General features: G+C 44.8%; 1 protein-coding gene across 1 annotated transcript; it reads left to right on the top strand.

The window, feature by feature from the left end:
* Positions 1–8,716: 8,716 nt before the first annotated feature.
* Positions 8,717–12,713, top strand: fosb (FBJ murine osteosarcoma viral oncogene homolog B). Its single transcript, XM_068745543.1, has 5 exons — positions 8,717–8,797; positions 8,994–9,181; positions 10,627–10,980; positions 11,473–11,580; positions 12,129–12,713. The coding sequence occupies exons 1-5, from the start codon at positions 8,734–8,736 to the stop codon at positions 12,711–12,713; spliced, it is 1,299 nt and encodes a 432-aa protein (XP_068601644.1). The 5' UTR covers positions 8,717–8,733.
* The last annotated feature ends 1,033 nt before the right edge of the window (positions 12,714–13,746 follow it).

The following is a 13,746-nucleotide window of genomic DNA, read 5'->3' as shown; positions in this document are numbered from 1 at the left end:
AGGACATGGTCTACTCTTCAGCAGGAGAGGCAAGCTGCTGGCCCGGCCTGCGGGTATTGTTGGATGGTGGAAAAAAAACACCTCGAGCAACTCCTGAACCAACCAGCATGTCCTCTGGGGTGGAAAGTCTTACGACTCGTTCTTAGATAAGAAACTTATTATAAATATCAACAATTGTATTTTTACCTTGCAAAACATTGCAAGGTAAAATAAAAATCTGGAGCTAAAATGTGGGTCACCAGATAAAAATAAATATTTTCACATGGTTTCCGTTGCATCTGGTATTTCCAGATAAACTGATTTGTCAGTGAACGTGTGTATATAAACACCTTTAAGTTTTTAACAATTTAAGAAAACAGAAAATCCAACACAGTAGTCATTTCACATTGATAAACACTAAGCATTTGATCAGTTGTTTATAATGCAGTATAATGTCATTATAAGCATATTTAAAGTATGTATTAATGTAGATAATTTATCATGCATCATTTACTGTGTATTTCTACAACAGCATCAAGGAAAGTTAACTCAAATATCTGCCTATATCTTATTTATATCTTATATGCTTATTTATTTATTTATTATTATTTATATAATTATTTGCAATTATAATTAGCATTTGTATTACGTTTTTGTAAATGTCAGCATAAATGTCGACTGGTCCGCCTCGCTTCTCGAGACAGTATTTTGTTGTTTTGTGTTCGACAGCATCTGATCCACCTGCAAGCAACACCCCAACCAGCCCCCCCCCCCGCCCACAACCGTCCCGTGGGATGTGATGATGCTCCGGCGTCTATTCTTGGAGGTGCTGGTATTTCTGTGGCGTAGCGGTGGTGGGGGGGGGGCTGGCACAGAAATAGTACCAGAGTTGTGTCGTGTGTATTGTGGGAGCTGGGAGCATGGGGAGGGCTGGGATGGTCTACGAAGTGTGGGGCTTTGAACCATTGTAGAGACAGAAGGAGACCAGGGAGGATTACGCAAGTCGGATCCCTGGCTGCAAATTTAGCCTGGGCCTGCTCACGCATAAATCTGATGAGCAGCACTGTCTCAGTCGTCAGAGCCAGGGTATTTAAAGATGTGTGTGTGTGTGTGTGTGTGTTGGCACGGAGGCGTGGGGAGCATTCCTCATACATGTTTATTTACAAGTTCTGAAGACGGATGGAGACGCAGAGAGAAACATTTGCATCTTTAGCGCAGCGCCTCTCACTTGTCTCTGTTGCTCGTACTTTAAAGGGCAGTTTAGTTGTAGGTGGTGGTGACGGGTGAATCACAGCCTCTGACTGCCACAGAAATAGAATGGAAATACTTTATTTATCCCAGAGCTGGGAAAACATAAATGACAACGAGTTAAAAATTGTGAGTTAAAATCTGCAAAACGATAAATGAAAGGACAAAAGAGTGGCAGAGGAGAGCAGAATGAATAACTGTACAGAAAGTGCAAATTGACAAACAGAGTAAAATAATAAGAAGTACTGCAGTGAAGTTCAACCGGCATAAATATAATTCCCTAGGGAGCAGGTCATCATACTTTGTTGTCATTTTCGTGAATGAACCTTTTTTTCAAAAACCTTTTCAATGATTCTTGTACCTGCAGCTCGTGGGATTCTGCCTATTCAGACTTGGTTACAGTCATGCAAATGTAATATAATTAAATATTTTTTCTTATAAAATGAAATAAAATAAAATTCCTTTATGTAAGGAAGAGAGGAAACGTGAGGATGGAGGATGTGAGCAGAGGAGAAACGGTTCAGGCCTGTCTAAGAAATGATATGTTTTATTATAAATTGTAAGCATATTAGTAACGGAGTCCAAATTACTGCTCACATATTCATCATTGAACTGACTGTTCTATAAGCTTTCACACAGGCTGCATGCAAGCAGAGTAATTACATGTCTTGTGTGGTCACACTGCAGGAAGCAAAATTACAAAGTGAGTCTATTAAGTTTAAATAGAGACTGTAAGGGAGCGTTTGAATCCATGCGGGGTGAGCAGCGCACACGCTTGCACAGAATTAGACTCAGACCTCAATTAAAGCCTGAGTTACTGTTTGATTTCACGCCGAATGGCCTGGAGAGAAATGTGAGAATTAAACATGAAGTGCACGCTTAAGCTTTGACAGTTACTCATTACGGTATTTAATACATCACAGCAAGAAAATAAGCGAGAACGATCTTAACCAAATTTGTTAAATATTAGAAAACATTATATGGAAAACACATTATTATTACATATTAAGCAACTCAAACTCTAAACCGTGAAGCCTCAGTGTTGCAGGAAATTAGCTCGAGTGCTTTTTTGCAATGACAAAGATAATCATACTATTCACAGATGTCGTCAAAACCACGAATGGCAGCACTATCTGGAGAATGTAAGACATAAAGTAAAAGCACACAGCAGAACATCTTCAGTCTCCCAGCCAGGTAGGTGGAAGCAATGCGCCTGGTGTCCCAATCGTCGATTAAAGCACGGTGAGGAGAAATAAAGTAAAGCCCCTTTACAATGTGAACAGTTCACTCCTAATTATAAATCACAATTTGCCTGGAGGTTTTTTTTTTTTTTTGGAAGAAGCCCCCAAAGAACGAGAGCGAATTTTGGCGAGAATAATTATTTTCACCACCTCTAGAGAGAAAAAGTCCAAAATGTATGTTAGTTTGTGCAAATTGAGTATCGATTATATACCGAAGGTGCACTGAAAACACTAAAGGTGATTTGTGGCATATCTCTGTGTCACTGGGATGCCTGTATCTCTGTGTATTGATGGGTCCATCCACTGGTTGGCAGTCATAGACATTTAGTTATACCTCTTCGGGGTTATGAGATGCATCTCCGGCTCCACCTTCCAAAGATGGTGCGGCCTGTTTGAATAGCAAAAAAAAGCTGCTAAAATATGAACTTTTCACTGTGCCACAGGAAAAACAGTAAATGAAGCAGAACAGGTCATCGGCGCCGTTTGAGTTTGGAGCTAATTACTCACGGCTCCTGAGTAATTACCTCTGGCCTCGGGTAAATCCAACGACCTTCTGTTATTTGCTCGCCTACCTGGCACCAAACTGAAAGACAAACATGTGCAATGTGGTTGTCACTGTACATAACTTGGAATTATGCACATACGTAAGATCACGTTAGGCCACAAATCAATAATGTGGCGTAATGGTAACAACTGTTGGTGTTGTTGCTGTATAGACATCCAGAGGCCGAGCTACTCTATGACCGCGGTAATGTTTGAAGTTCCCTATAGGACCATTCTTCAGCTCTAACTGTTGTTTATTTATACATTTTAAAAGAGAGGTTCAACAGATGAAAGTAAATGACGAAGACATATAGAATTCATGAGAAAATATGAATACGCGTTACGCGTCCTCACGCAAATCCAATCAGCCTCTGGATAGACTGGTGGAGAAGGGAGGGGCAGCACGGTGGTAAGCGCCATTGCCTCACAGCCAGAAGGTTGCAGGTTCAAATCTGACTTCCGACCTTCCTGTGAGGAGCTTGCATGTTCTTCCCGTGTCAGCGTGGGTTTTCTCCGGGTTCTCTGGCTTCCGCCCACCACCAAAGACACGCAGCTTTAGGTCTAGGTTGTTATTGAAAAAGAGAATTCATTCTCAATTAATTTGCCTGGTTAAAATGGATAGGTAGATAGATATTTGTATCCACACTTGGCGGTAAGACTGCAAACTTTAAAGAACTTGGACTGAAGCCTTGGCGTTTTGAATGGAAAATCAACTAATATGAATACATAGTGAGCACCCCCTGACCTCAAAAACGCTCTTCTAGTTAAATAGACAGAAGTTTCCACAGACGCAGCCCATAATGCTGTGGGAAGCCTTCCGAGGAATACTTTCCCTTATAGCTGCAGAGGGGGTTCCAACTCCATAATAATGCCTGTGGGTTTCTGATGGGATCTCAAAGCTGCTACAGACCTTGCAGTTTTATAGTTGTGCGCCTCTCATTGATGTGACTGTCAGGTGATTTGTCTCAAGTTAAAAATTAAAAACTACTTATTTAGAGTTGCATCTGCATTAAGAGGACAGTGTAGCGGAGGTTTTTACACGCCTCGTCAAAGTAAAGCTGGTCGTCAGCTCCTTCAGTGTGTCTCGCCGCTGTCTCTTTTTAAAACCAAAACATTGTCGTAAAAGCCTCAAAGTAAAACTGTGCTAATAGCATGTGCATGTTAAATCAGAGACGGCTGATAAATAAAACCTTTAACGGCTGAACCCCTTTTGGCATTCGTGTTCCGTGTCCATTAACTCTGTATCCTGACTCATGGTCAAAACTTACTTCTTCAACATGTCTGCTGTAAAAACCGGAAGCTGACACGTGTTTCCAAAATGCAGAAAATGTGTTACGTATCCATGCTAAAAATGAAAAACTTGTAAGTTCATTCCTGAACACTGTATTTTGCTAAATATAATGACTTACATCCCCCTATGATCTCATTCTCCGTCACCCTTTTTGCTTGTGTCCCTTCCTCCGCTGGCACGTTGCCTCTCTGACTGGCAGCCAGCCCGGTGAAAGTAGGCTAGGACTGACGCTCTGCTTGTGTCTGACTCAGAGATGTGGAATAATGAAACCCACTGATTGCATTTAACTTTATAGGCACTTGACTCCCATGCAGTGACACAATAGAGCCACACACTCTGCTTTCTGTTCCTCGGTGTTGACATTTATCACAAATATAAAGGACAAGCGTTTATTTCTGATGCTGATAACAAGAAATAACGTGATGATCTCACACTGCACAACAGCGCAAGCACCAAAAATCTCATTACCGCATAGTTGTAGTTGCACGCCAGAGGTTGCATCTTGCCAGGATGGAGCACGTCATCTCAGATTTCTGCCAGAGTGCGATAACCTCTGGTTCATGTGAGGCCTTTAAGCATGTTTTTGTTTTGTACTGTAGAGTAGACCCTCTATACAGGAGGTTAGCCTCGCTCACCTGTGTAGCGCTGAGGGTGGAAGAAGCCTGACATTAATCTGCTGGATGAAATGGGGATGACGTGAGAACGTTTTCACCACGGTAGAACTGAGACTGTGACGCACGTAATAATTTAACTTTTTTTTTTTTTTGTCTCCACAGTTCACCGTGGCTTTTCTTGTGCGTGTGTTCTGTGTGGGACCCTGTAAACACGAGCTTGTTATTTAACTGGACAGCCGCGAGGATTAGACGTTATAAACACATCAGCGTAAACAGGGCAAAAGTGAGCTCAAGCAGCGAACGAGTAAAACTGGAAAGTCACAAAGGTAAATAATACAACCGGTTCTTCACACAGACACTGAAAGGAGCACGGTGCCAGTGATGTCGCTGCACCGCAACCAACCTCTTCCTCCTAACTGAAGGAAGATGCTTTGTTATGAAGTGCGTTCAAAGTCTCTGTTTACTGATTTATTATTTGATGCTTCCCAGGTCTGGGCAGTGACTAAACGCTGAGTTCAGGCGAGAGAGGTTCAACGCTCTCCTTAAAGCTTCCTCACCAGATCACATCGTCCTTTCATTAAAATCATGTGACGACAGGACATTAATGCTGCTTGACCTTGTATATTATTTATGTAAACATCGACCTTAGCAGAATTTATTACGCTATTACATATTATATGCATTACTAATTTATTTAGCTTGTTTATTTTGTGTCGTCACTCACATTTTACAAATGAAAGTACATGAGGAAAAGAGGAACAAAATAACTCCAGGACCTAATAATTTATCTTTCATATTCTACAGTTCACACATTTCCCTTGTAGATAGAATAGAATTGTTGACCTGATGTAAATGTTCAAGCGTCAAACATATGTTTGACGTTAGATTTTTTTTTAAAGTAACACTTAACTGTATTGGAATTAAAAAGTAAATGTTATATATGATTTTTTATTTTTTTTAAAGACAGAAGCAACTTTTCAGAAATCAAAAGGGGATGCCTGAAGTTCAAACGTTCACTATCGTTTAGACTCTGAACTGGTTTTTATTTAATCCCAACCTAATACAGTACACAAGAGCCGTGTTTGCATAGGCTTTGCCAAGAAGGAATTACTGGATCCAGATTCAAACAGATGTGTTATTGAACTATTCCAGGGGCAAGTCTAACCCTCCCATGTGGCAGACGTGTAATTATGTGCATGTAAAGCATGTTTTAATAAGCTTCAGTGATTTTAAGCCAAAGCCTGAGCCAAAAGTGAAGTTAAGCCGAGCTTTATTGTAGAAAATCTTTACTCCAGTTTCAGTTTAGTTGCTGTGAATGAAAACAACTACATCTGACAGCGCCTGGAGAACAGGGGGGGGGGGGGGAAGAGCGGATCCCATTTGGGGCTGTGAGGAGGGGAGAGCCTGTAAGAGTTGTGTAACGTTGTTGTGACGCGGAGCCCCCGCCACTCTGAAGTGGGACGGGCCTCGCTGTTGCCTGGTAACAAATATTTTGAGCAGGAAGAGCAGGCGAACACAGCCCGCCTTCCGAAGGGAAACGGGGGCTGGCCTAGTGAGCGCAGCGCAAGTTCAGTCGTGGCTTCCCGAAAATACGCTAAGAGACCGGGGCAAGCAAAACAAAGCGCATCGGGGGCATCTATTTATGCTATTTACCCGGATCGCCTGGAGTCTAGACCGCCGCTAGTTGTAAACAAACAGTCGAGGAGGCTAACAGAAAAGCAGTGTGACGTCATTGATACATTGATGCAGCCGCTTCGTTACATGAAGCTGAACGTTGGAGTAAAAAACACAGCGATCAAGTCCACATCAGCGTTTACGACACAGTGATCGATTAAAAAAGAAGAAAAATCGATTTGTATGCCGAGCGACGCATTTGCGTAACCGCCACGCTACGCTACGGAACAGAAGAGCATAACTGTTACGCGCGTTTTAAACACACGTTTCCCCGAAGAAAACACATTCGATGTGAAACCCATAAACACGCGCGCGCGCGCGCGTCGATAGCAGATCGATCGACGCAGTGTGAGACGCGCTGCTGGCTGTTCTCTGCAGCGCAAAGAATCCGGAAGCCATGTTGCATGTCTGTCAGACCCGCGGTAACCACGGAAACCCGTTGCTAGGCGGCATAACAAAAAAAGACCAAATTTATACGTCCTTGCGTCACAGGCGACGGCGTATCCATGGCGACCGAACGCCACACACACGCAGCAGGCAGGCTGCGTGGATTAGCACATGGCGCCGGCCTGCAGGTTATAAACGGTGTTTACGACATTTGTAACAGAGTAAAGGAGGAAAACACGTCCATGTATCCGGTGTAGCTGCGACCCAGTCATCTAGAGATTTATTATTTATGACCGTGTGTGTTTTCGTGATTACCAAAACTTCGCCATCTTTATCAGCCTCAATTGGAGCTCATTTTATTCAGGAGTTACTCATCCCGTTTCAGCGGTAACGGGGGGGGGGGGGGGGGGGGGGGGCCTCCGTGAGTCCGTCGTCTCTGACGTTGTCCACGTTGTGACTAATAATTCGCTGTCCCAAACGCCTCTCCTTTTGTCCACGCCTTTTCGTTTCTGACGCGGCAGCACGCTAACATTATTTTACATCAGAGGCAAAAAAAATAAATAAAAAAAACCTAAGCCTTGTATTTTAAATTGACATTCACAATTTTCCAACCACTACCAAAAAAAAAATAAAAAGCCTGCAGCCTCCCACCTGCCACATTCCACTGGTGTCCTCGGGTAGGCTATAATAATGAATCATGTTCTAGTCGTCTGGGTGATGTTTGCAATGACATGCGGGCGATGATTTCCGTCATTGATGATGACAGAATTGCGCTGATTGTTCTCATTATTTTTATTTGGGTGAATGCGCTTCTGTTGCATGTGTACTCTGTGACTCGGTACATCCGGACACAACTTAAAGATACACGAGTTCTCAGTCTCATATACACGATTAGTACAACCCTGTGAACATAGGTCTCCCACCCATCAGACTGTCAAGCTCAGAGTATCGTGGGGGGGGGGGGGGGGGGGGGGGCGTGTCGTGGGAAACGTCGCAGCAGGATTTCCCTCGCATTCCAGACGGGATTCCGTCCAGCTATTACATAAACGAGCGTTTGTGTGCTATTCCTGACATTTAATAGGCTTGTGCGCGATAACTGCACTCATCACGGAATATCACGTCTTTTATTGTCTTTCTAATATTCTGATACAAACAGCAAAATGCTGGAAGGCAACACTTTCTGAACAGTTTGGAATAGAAATGCTCAAGATTGCTTTATAGAATTATTACAATATAGTCATGATTTAAAATATATTCCAGATCGAAATAAACAAATATATTCATCTAAACTTATACTTTCCATATTTAGCGCTGAAGTTTCTTAAAAAAAAAAATCTTATCTCCAGCCTGAGATGGAATAAAATAATAATAAAAAAATGAAGAATCTATTATTATCCGTCGGCGAGGTGAGCTTCTGGTCCGTTTCAGTGGGTGAGGGAATCCCTCAACGTCACCAAGGATACCAAACACAACAAGGACAAATATGGGCATGTACGTCAGCGGAACTCCGAGGCGGGACCAGACATGCCGTGGCTGAACTCGGCGAGGATGGATTCATTCATAAGACGAGATCTGCTACCGTGCGCCGTAAAACAAGCAGGCGCGTCCTCGTGTCCGACAGTGCGTGCGTGGACTTTATGGATCTATCGCGGCGCGTTTCACCGGCGGATCACGGAGAGCGGATTTAAAGTTCATCGTGGCGGATCGTGGACACTCCCCCCCCCCTCAGCGCGGGGATCTGGATTAAAGCCTCTCCATGCAACTTTTTGGAAACGAAACCAATCGCGTCTCACTGGACGATAGGAAAACGATCAGTATCTGTAAGTTTGATGATTTTCACTGATATAGGATCGATCATGTTTGCTTACATTCATACCCCAACCCCTTGCCGGTGGGGGTGGGGGGGTTATAAACCAGTAATAGTAACGACACTGCCTATAACACCAGCCGTTCTCTCCTTACAGTACCTCTTCTTAAGTAAATCTTCTTGCGCGTGCCCGCTACCTGTCGCCACAGGTGACATCGCGCTCACGCCGGTAGCTGCAGGTGTCCCGTTCTCCCGCTGCCCCTCCGGGGAAATGCACCAAGGGTTCCCCGGTGACCCAGACAACGGATCCCGTGGAAGTTCCTCCCCGTCCATAGAGTCCCAGTACCTTTCCTCCGTGGACTCCTTCGGGAGCCCGCCGACCACCTGTGGTCCACAGGTAACCCGCAACCGATTTTAGATTTGTACTTTTGCCAAATATCGGGGAGGGAAAAAAAAAAAAATACAGCCATTTAACAGAACAGCCGCTTATTTTTGCGACAGAGCTGTTTCCAAATCAATGAACGATAAAGGATCGCGTTATGTTTAATAATAATTCTAATAATGACATATTACTGTATATTGTTCATATCGCGTCTGTGTGAATAGTCGGAACTTTGCAGTATTTGTACCTTGGTTTGTACTCCTGCAGCCAGATATAAATATAAGTTTTCAACTCAACGTGGATTTATTTCTCGAGGGAGCCGCCGCGGTAGAAGCTCTTCATCTCTGACAGCGTGCTCGACATGCCGCAGAACTGATGACAGAGTCCCGAAACCGTCCTACGTCAGCGCCGTGGCCCCGCCCCTAGCGCGCTCTCTCTCTCTCTCTCTCTCTCTCAGCGCTCCTCCTCTTCGCCGTGACGTAAATGCGTTTCCTATTTTGGAGCGCTACGCCGAGTTGCCAAGGGGAACACCGGGGGTGTGACGGGAGGGGTGAAGAAAAAGGAGGAGGAGGAAGACATTAACCGAGAGAGCTGATTGGTCGACGCGGCTGCTTTCAGAGCCTCCTGATCCAACGTCTTAACACGTTTTATGCGACTATTATATTGAATACTGAACCCCCTCTGGTCTGAAATAAAAAATATATACTAAATACTATCAGAAGGGAAAGCCTATAAATAGATTCAAAAAGAGTGCCTTCAAGATTTACTTTTAATCTCTCGATTACTGCTAGACCACTCCCATCTTGTTGTCACGCTTACGTTATTTATTTATTTATTTATCTCTTGATAGATGATTATAAAAATGAAATAAAAGAAAACATATTTTCTGAAAGCCAAACAAATACAATTATTTGACCTACAATTATAAGGTTAAAAGGCAATGTCTATGTCTGTAGTGTATTTAGATGACCGGCATTTTAGATGTTGTTCTTCATAGTTTTTTTTTAGAAATATTTAGCACATGTTTTATGTCAGGAATCTAAAGCTTAACTGATTTTCAAATCAAATAGAATTTCAATACCATGCATTTTGTGGTAACAATGGCAGCACGGTAAAGTTAAATCATCTCCCATTGTCCTGCTCCTTTGGTAACCAGAGGCAATAGCTCTGTCTGGTAAAGTTGATCCAATGGTAGAGGAGTTAAAAACGCTGTGAGCGTGGCTGTGAGTGGCGAGTACACACATTCAGGAGAAAGGAAGTACATTTCACCCCATTGTAAAGCATTTTCTTTGCTATAGAGTGCTTGGCTTTATCTACTCCAAATAAAGCTTTTTTTTAATATACATATGTTAATCAAGTTGTTTTAAGCTTGCTTCTGCGTACATTTCTGCATTGTTTGTCGAAATAATTTCCCCACTATCTCTACATGCTAAAGTCTACATGCTCTTATTCCCATTTAGGAGTGTGCGTCAGCGGGAGCTGCCTTGAGCATTGTGGACAGCGGGCCGGGGGCCGTTGCTCAAGGGGAGATGCCAGGTTCATTCGTGCCAACTGTCACTGCCATCACCACCAGTCAGGACCTGCAGTGGCTGGTTCAACCTACTCTTGTCTCATCTCAGGCCTCTGGACACAGCGGGTCCACTGGCACCACGACCATGACCCAGCCAGTATCACTGGTTGACCCGTATGACATGCCAGGCCCCAGTTATTCTTCGGGGTCTGCATTCACCCCTCCAAGTTCACAAAATCCGGGCCAAGCACCGGGCCCGATCCGGCAGTCCAGAACCCGTAGCCGCCGTACACGGGACGAGTCTGTGAGTGAAGATGGAGATGTTGGTGTGTTAGTAAGTGTGTGTGCTTGATCGGTTCCTTCGTTGAGTATGCAGTGCACGCGCATCGCTGATTGACTCAATCAGATCAAGCGACTGTACCGTTAATGATCAGTATGCACAAACACATCCAGGACAAAGGGCACAAATAGCGTCTCTTCACTGTCTTCAAAGGTGACTTCTCATTTGCACAAACCTATTAGACTAGAGCAGTTCAGTTGAGAACATCGGATCTGGAGAGGGTCGGTAAGCGATATTTGTGGGAGGACACGAACCGGATTAAAAACACAATCAGAATGTCAAACGTTTCCTTTGGAACAGACAGGATTTGCTCTCAGGACAGCCATCGCTGCTGTGGTTATCCTGCCCGCCTATGCCTGCGTGCCAACACTGCTACTTGAACGATAGGACTACATTTTCGAGACTCAAGCTGGAGATTTCTGTCCTAATTCGCTGATTTATTTTCTCGTATTCTAGCTAACACCCGAGGAGGAGGAGAAGAAACGTGTTCGGCGAGAGAGAAACAAGATGGCTGCTGCCAAATGCCGAAACCGTCGGAGAGAACTGACCGACAGACTGCAGTCGGTGAGTATGGCGCTGTTATTCATTCATTCATTTTCATCCGCTTTTCCCGCGTTGCTGGAGCCTATCCCAGCTTGCTATGTGCGAGAGGCGGGGTACACCCCGAATGCTTCGCCAGTTCATCGCAGGGCCACACAAAGACAGACAGTCATTCACACCTATGGGCAATTTTAGCCTGAGAACCAGGAGAGAACCCACGCAGGCAAACAAACTCAGCACAGATAGTACCTTCTTGTTGTGAGGTGGCAGCGCTAACCACTACACCACCATGCCACCCTATGGCACTGTTATAATTGCTAGAATGGGCAATGATGTTAATTACATCCTGATAAAAATTACCATCCACAGTACATCTACGCCTGACACAACACACATCAAACTGTAGGTGGTGATGCATTACTGCTGACGTGGATGCATCCACCGCTACAAACGCAAAAGAAGAGATGTTGTGTAGCTATACGGCCATCTTCCTGTTGCACATCTCACCCACCGTTATCTTCTTGCCCGGCCCAAATGCCCCTGTTTCTTCTACACTCTGTGTCTGCCCACAGGAGACGGACATACTGGAGGAGGAGAAGGCCGAGCTGGAAGCCGAGATATCTGAGCTGCAGAAGGAGAAGGATCGCCTGGAGTTTGTCCTGGTGGCCCATCAGCCGAGCTGCAAGATCCAGTATCAGGAACAGCCTCAGCAAGGCCCATCACATCTCCCTCCAATGCAGTCCCAGCTCACGCCCCAGACCTTACAATCTCCTGTCTCCGCTGTGGGCTTGAGCGTGAAGGAGGATACTTTCTATCTGCCTCCTCCCTATACAGCCAATCCGGCTGCCGCACAGCCCCAGCCAATGGTTCAGCCGCCGCAAGTCCAACAGCCAGGGATAATGCAGGAGGTAGAGTTTTCTAGTTCTTTCTATGGCACAAGTGCGCGGGTGCCTGCCGGTCCATGCCTCATGCCCAGCGACAGTGGTGGTGGTGGTATCAATGACAATGCGGCCATTGCCAGCTACAACGCCTCATACACATCTTCATTTGTGTTCACCTACCCAGAGGGAGCCTGCGGGGTCAGTGCCAACCAGCGGAACAGCAGTAGCGAGCAGTCATCTGATTCCCTGAACTCTCCTTCACTGCTGGCACTCTGACTGACAGACAGACACACGTGCGCGCACACACATATCAAACCCACACACATATCACGCTCGCTGGAAGTAGAGGCTGAGGAAAGTACATGCACGCTCAGTCTCGTAGAAAACAAACGGCCAATCAACGCTTTCTGATTGGCTGAATGTTTGCGCATTGTTAAAAACATTCCAATTAAGAGCCTTTTAAATATCGCCGAGCTTAAGAAATGATTCGTGTCCTTTTGTGTTATCGGACAACCTGCAACTGGACCACAAACGGTACCGGTCAAAAGTTTGAACTCTGTGTCCAAAACTTTGAGCAAAGACTGAGTTACAAAGATCCAGACCGAGTTGTCTGAATTAATAGATTGGAGGAAAGAAAAGTCTCAAATCTCTAACACGTAAAGCACATTGTCAGACTCTCGAGCTCATTTGTTGCCCTCCAACAAGCACCAGTGCCCCCCAACTTGTTCCCTCTGCTGGTTGACCCTTTTCCAATGCTCTTGCTCTCATCCTTTTCCATCCTTTTCTCACTTCTTCCTCTTGCTGAATGTGTTTGTGAAGCTCTTTTTAAAAAAAAGAGGAATGGAGACACTTTGTTCAGGGTCTTTTCTTGCGGAAGACAGACGGCTGACTATTTGCTCACCTCAAACCCTTCATCTGCTCAACTCGTCTCCGCATCTTCATTTGCTGCTTGGACTTGGCATGACAGGATCTGGGAATCACAGCCTCTGCTAAAACTTGTGCTTTCTTCTGTTGTTTAAACAAAGTTCCTCTGCCACCTACCTACCCGCCATGCCACCCATCTCTGCCCATCTCTGTTTCTCCTCTTCTGTCTCTGTGTTTCTCCCTCTCTCTGAAGTCTTTGACCCCCGAGAGCCCCGAAGACCTCCTCCAGCCCTTGGAACCTTGAGTGAATGATGGCCCAACTAATGCGCCCCTTTGCATCCTCACATTCAAGAGCATGGATGCAACCGCCCCATTACAGAAGAACCTTTTTCACCGAGTGCATCACTCAACTTACAGCGAACAGCAGCTAAATACTTCAACACGC

This window comes from Brachionichthys hirsutus, chromosome 11 (genome assembly GCF_040956055.1).
Source record: "Brachionichthys hirsutus isolate HB-005 chromosome 11, CSIRO-AGI_Bhir_v1, whole genome shotgun sequence".
In the NCBI taxonomy this organism is placed as follows: Eukaryota; Metazoa; Chordata; class Actinopteri; order Lophiiformes; family Brachionichthyidae; genus Brachionichthys; species Brachionichthys hirsutus.
Note: the sequence above shows the minus strand (reverse complement) of the source record. Positions and strands in the feature narration are given on the sequence as shown.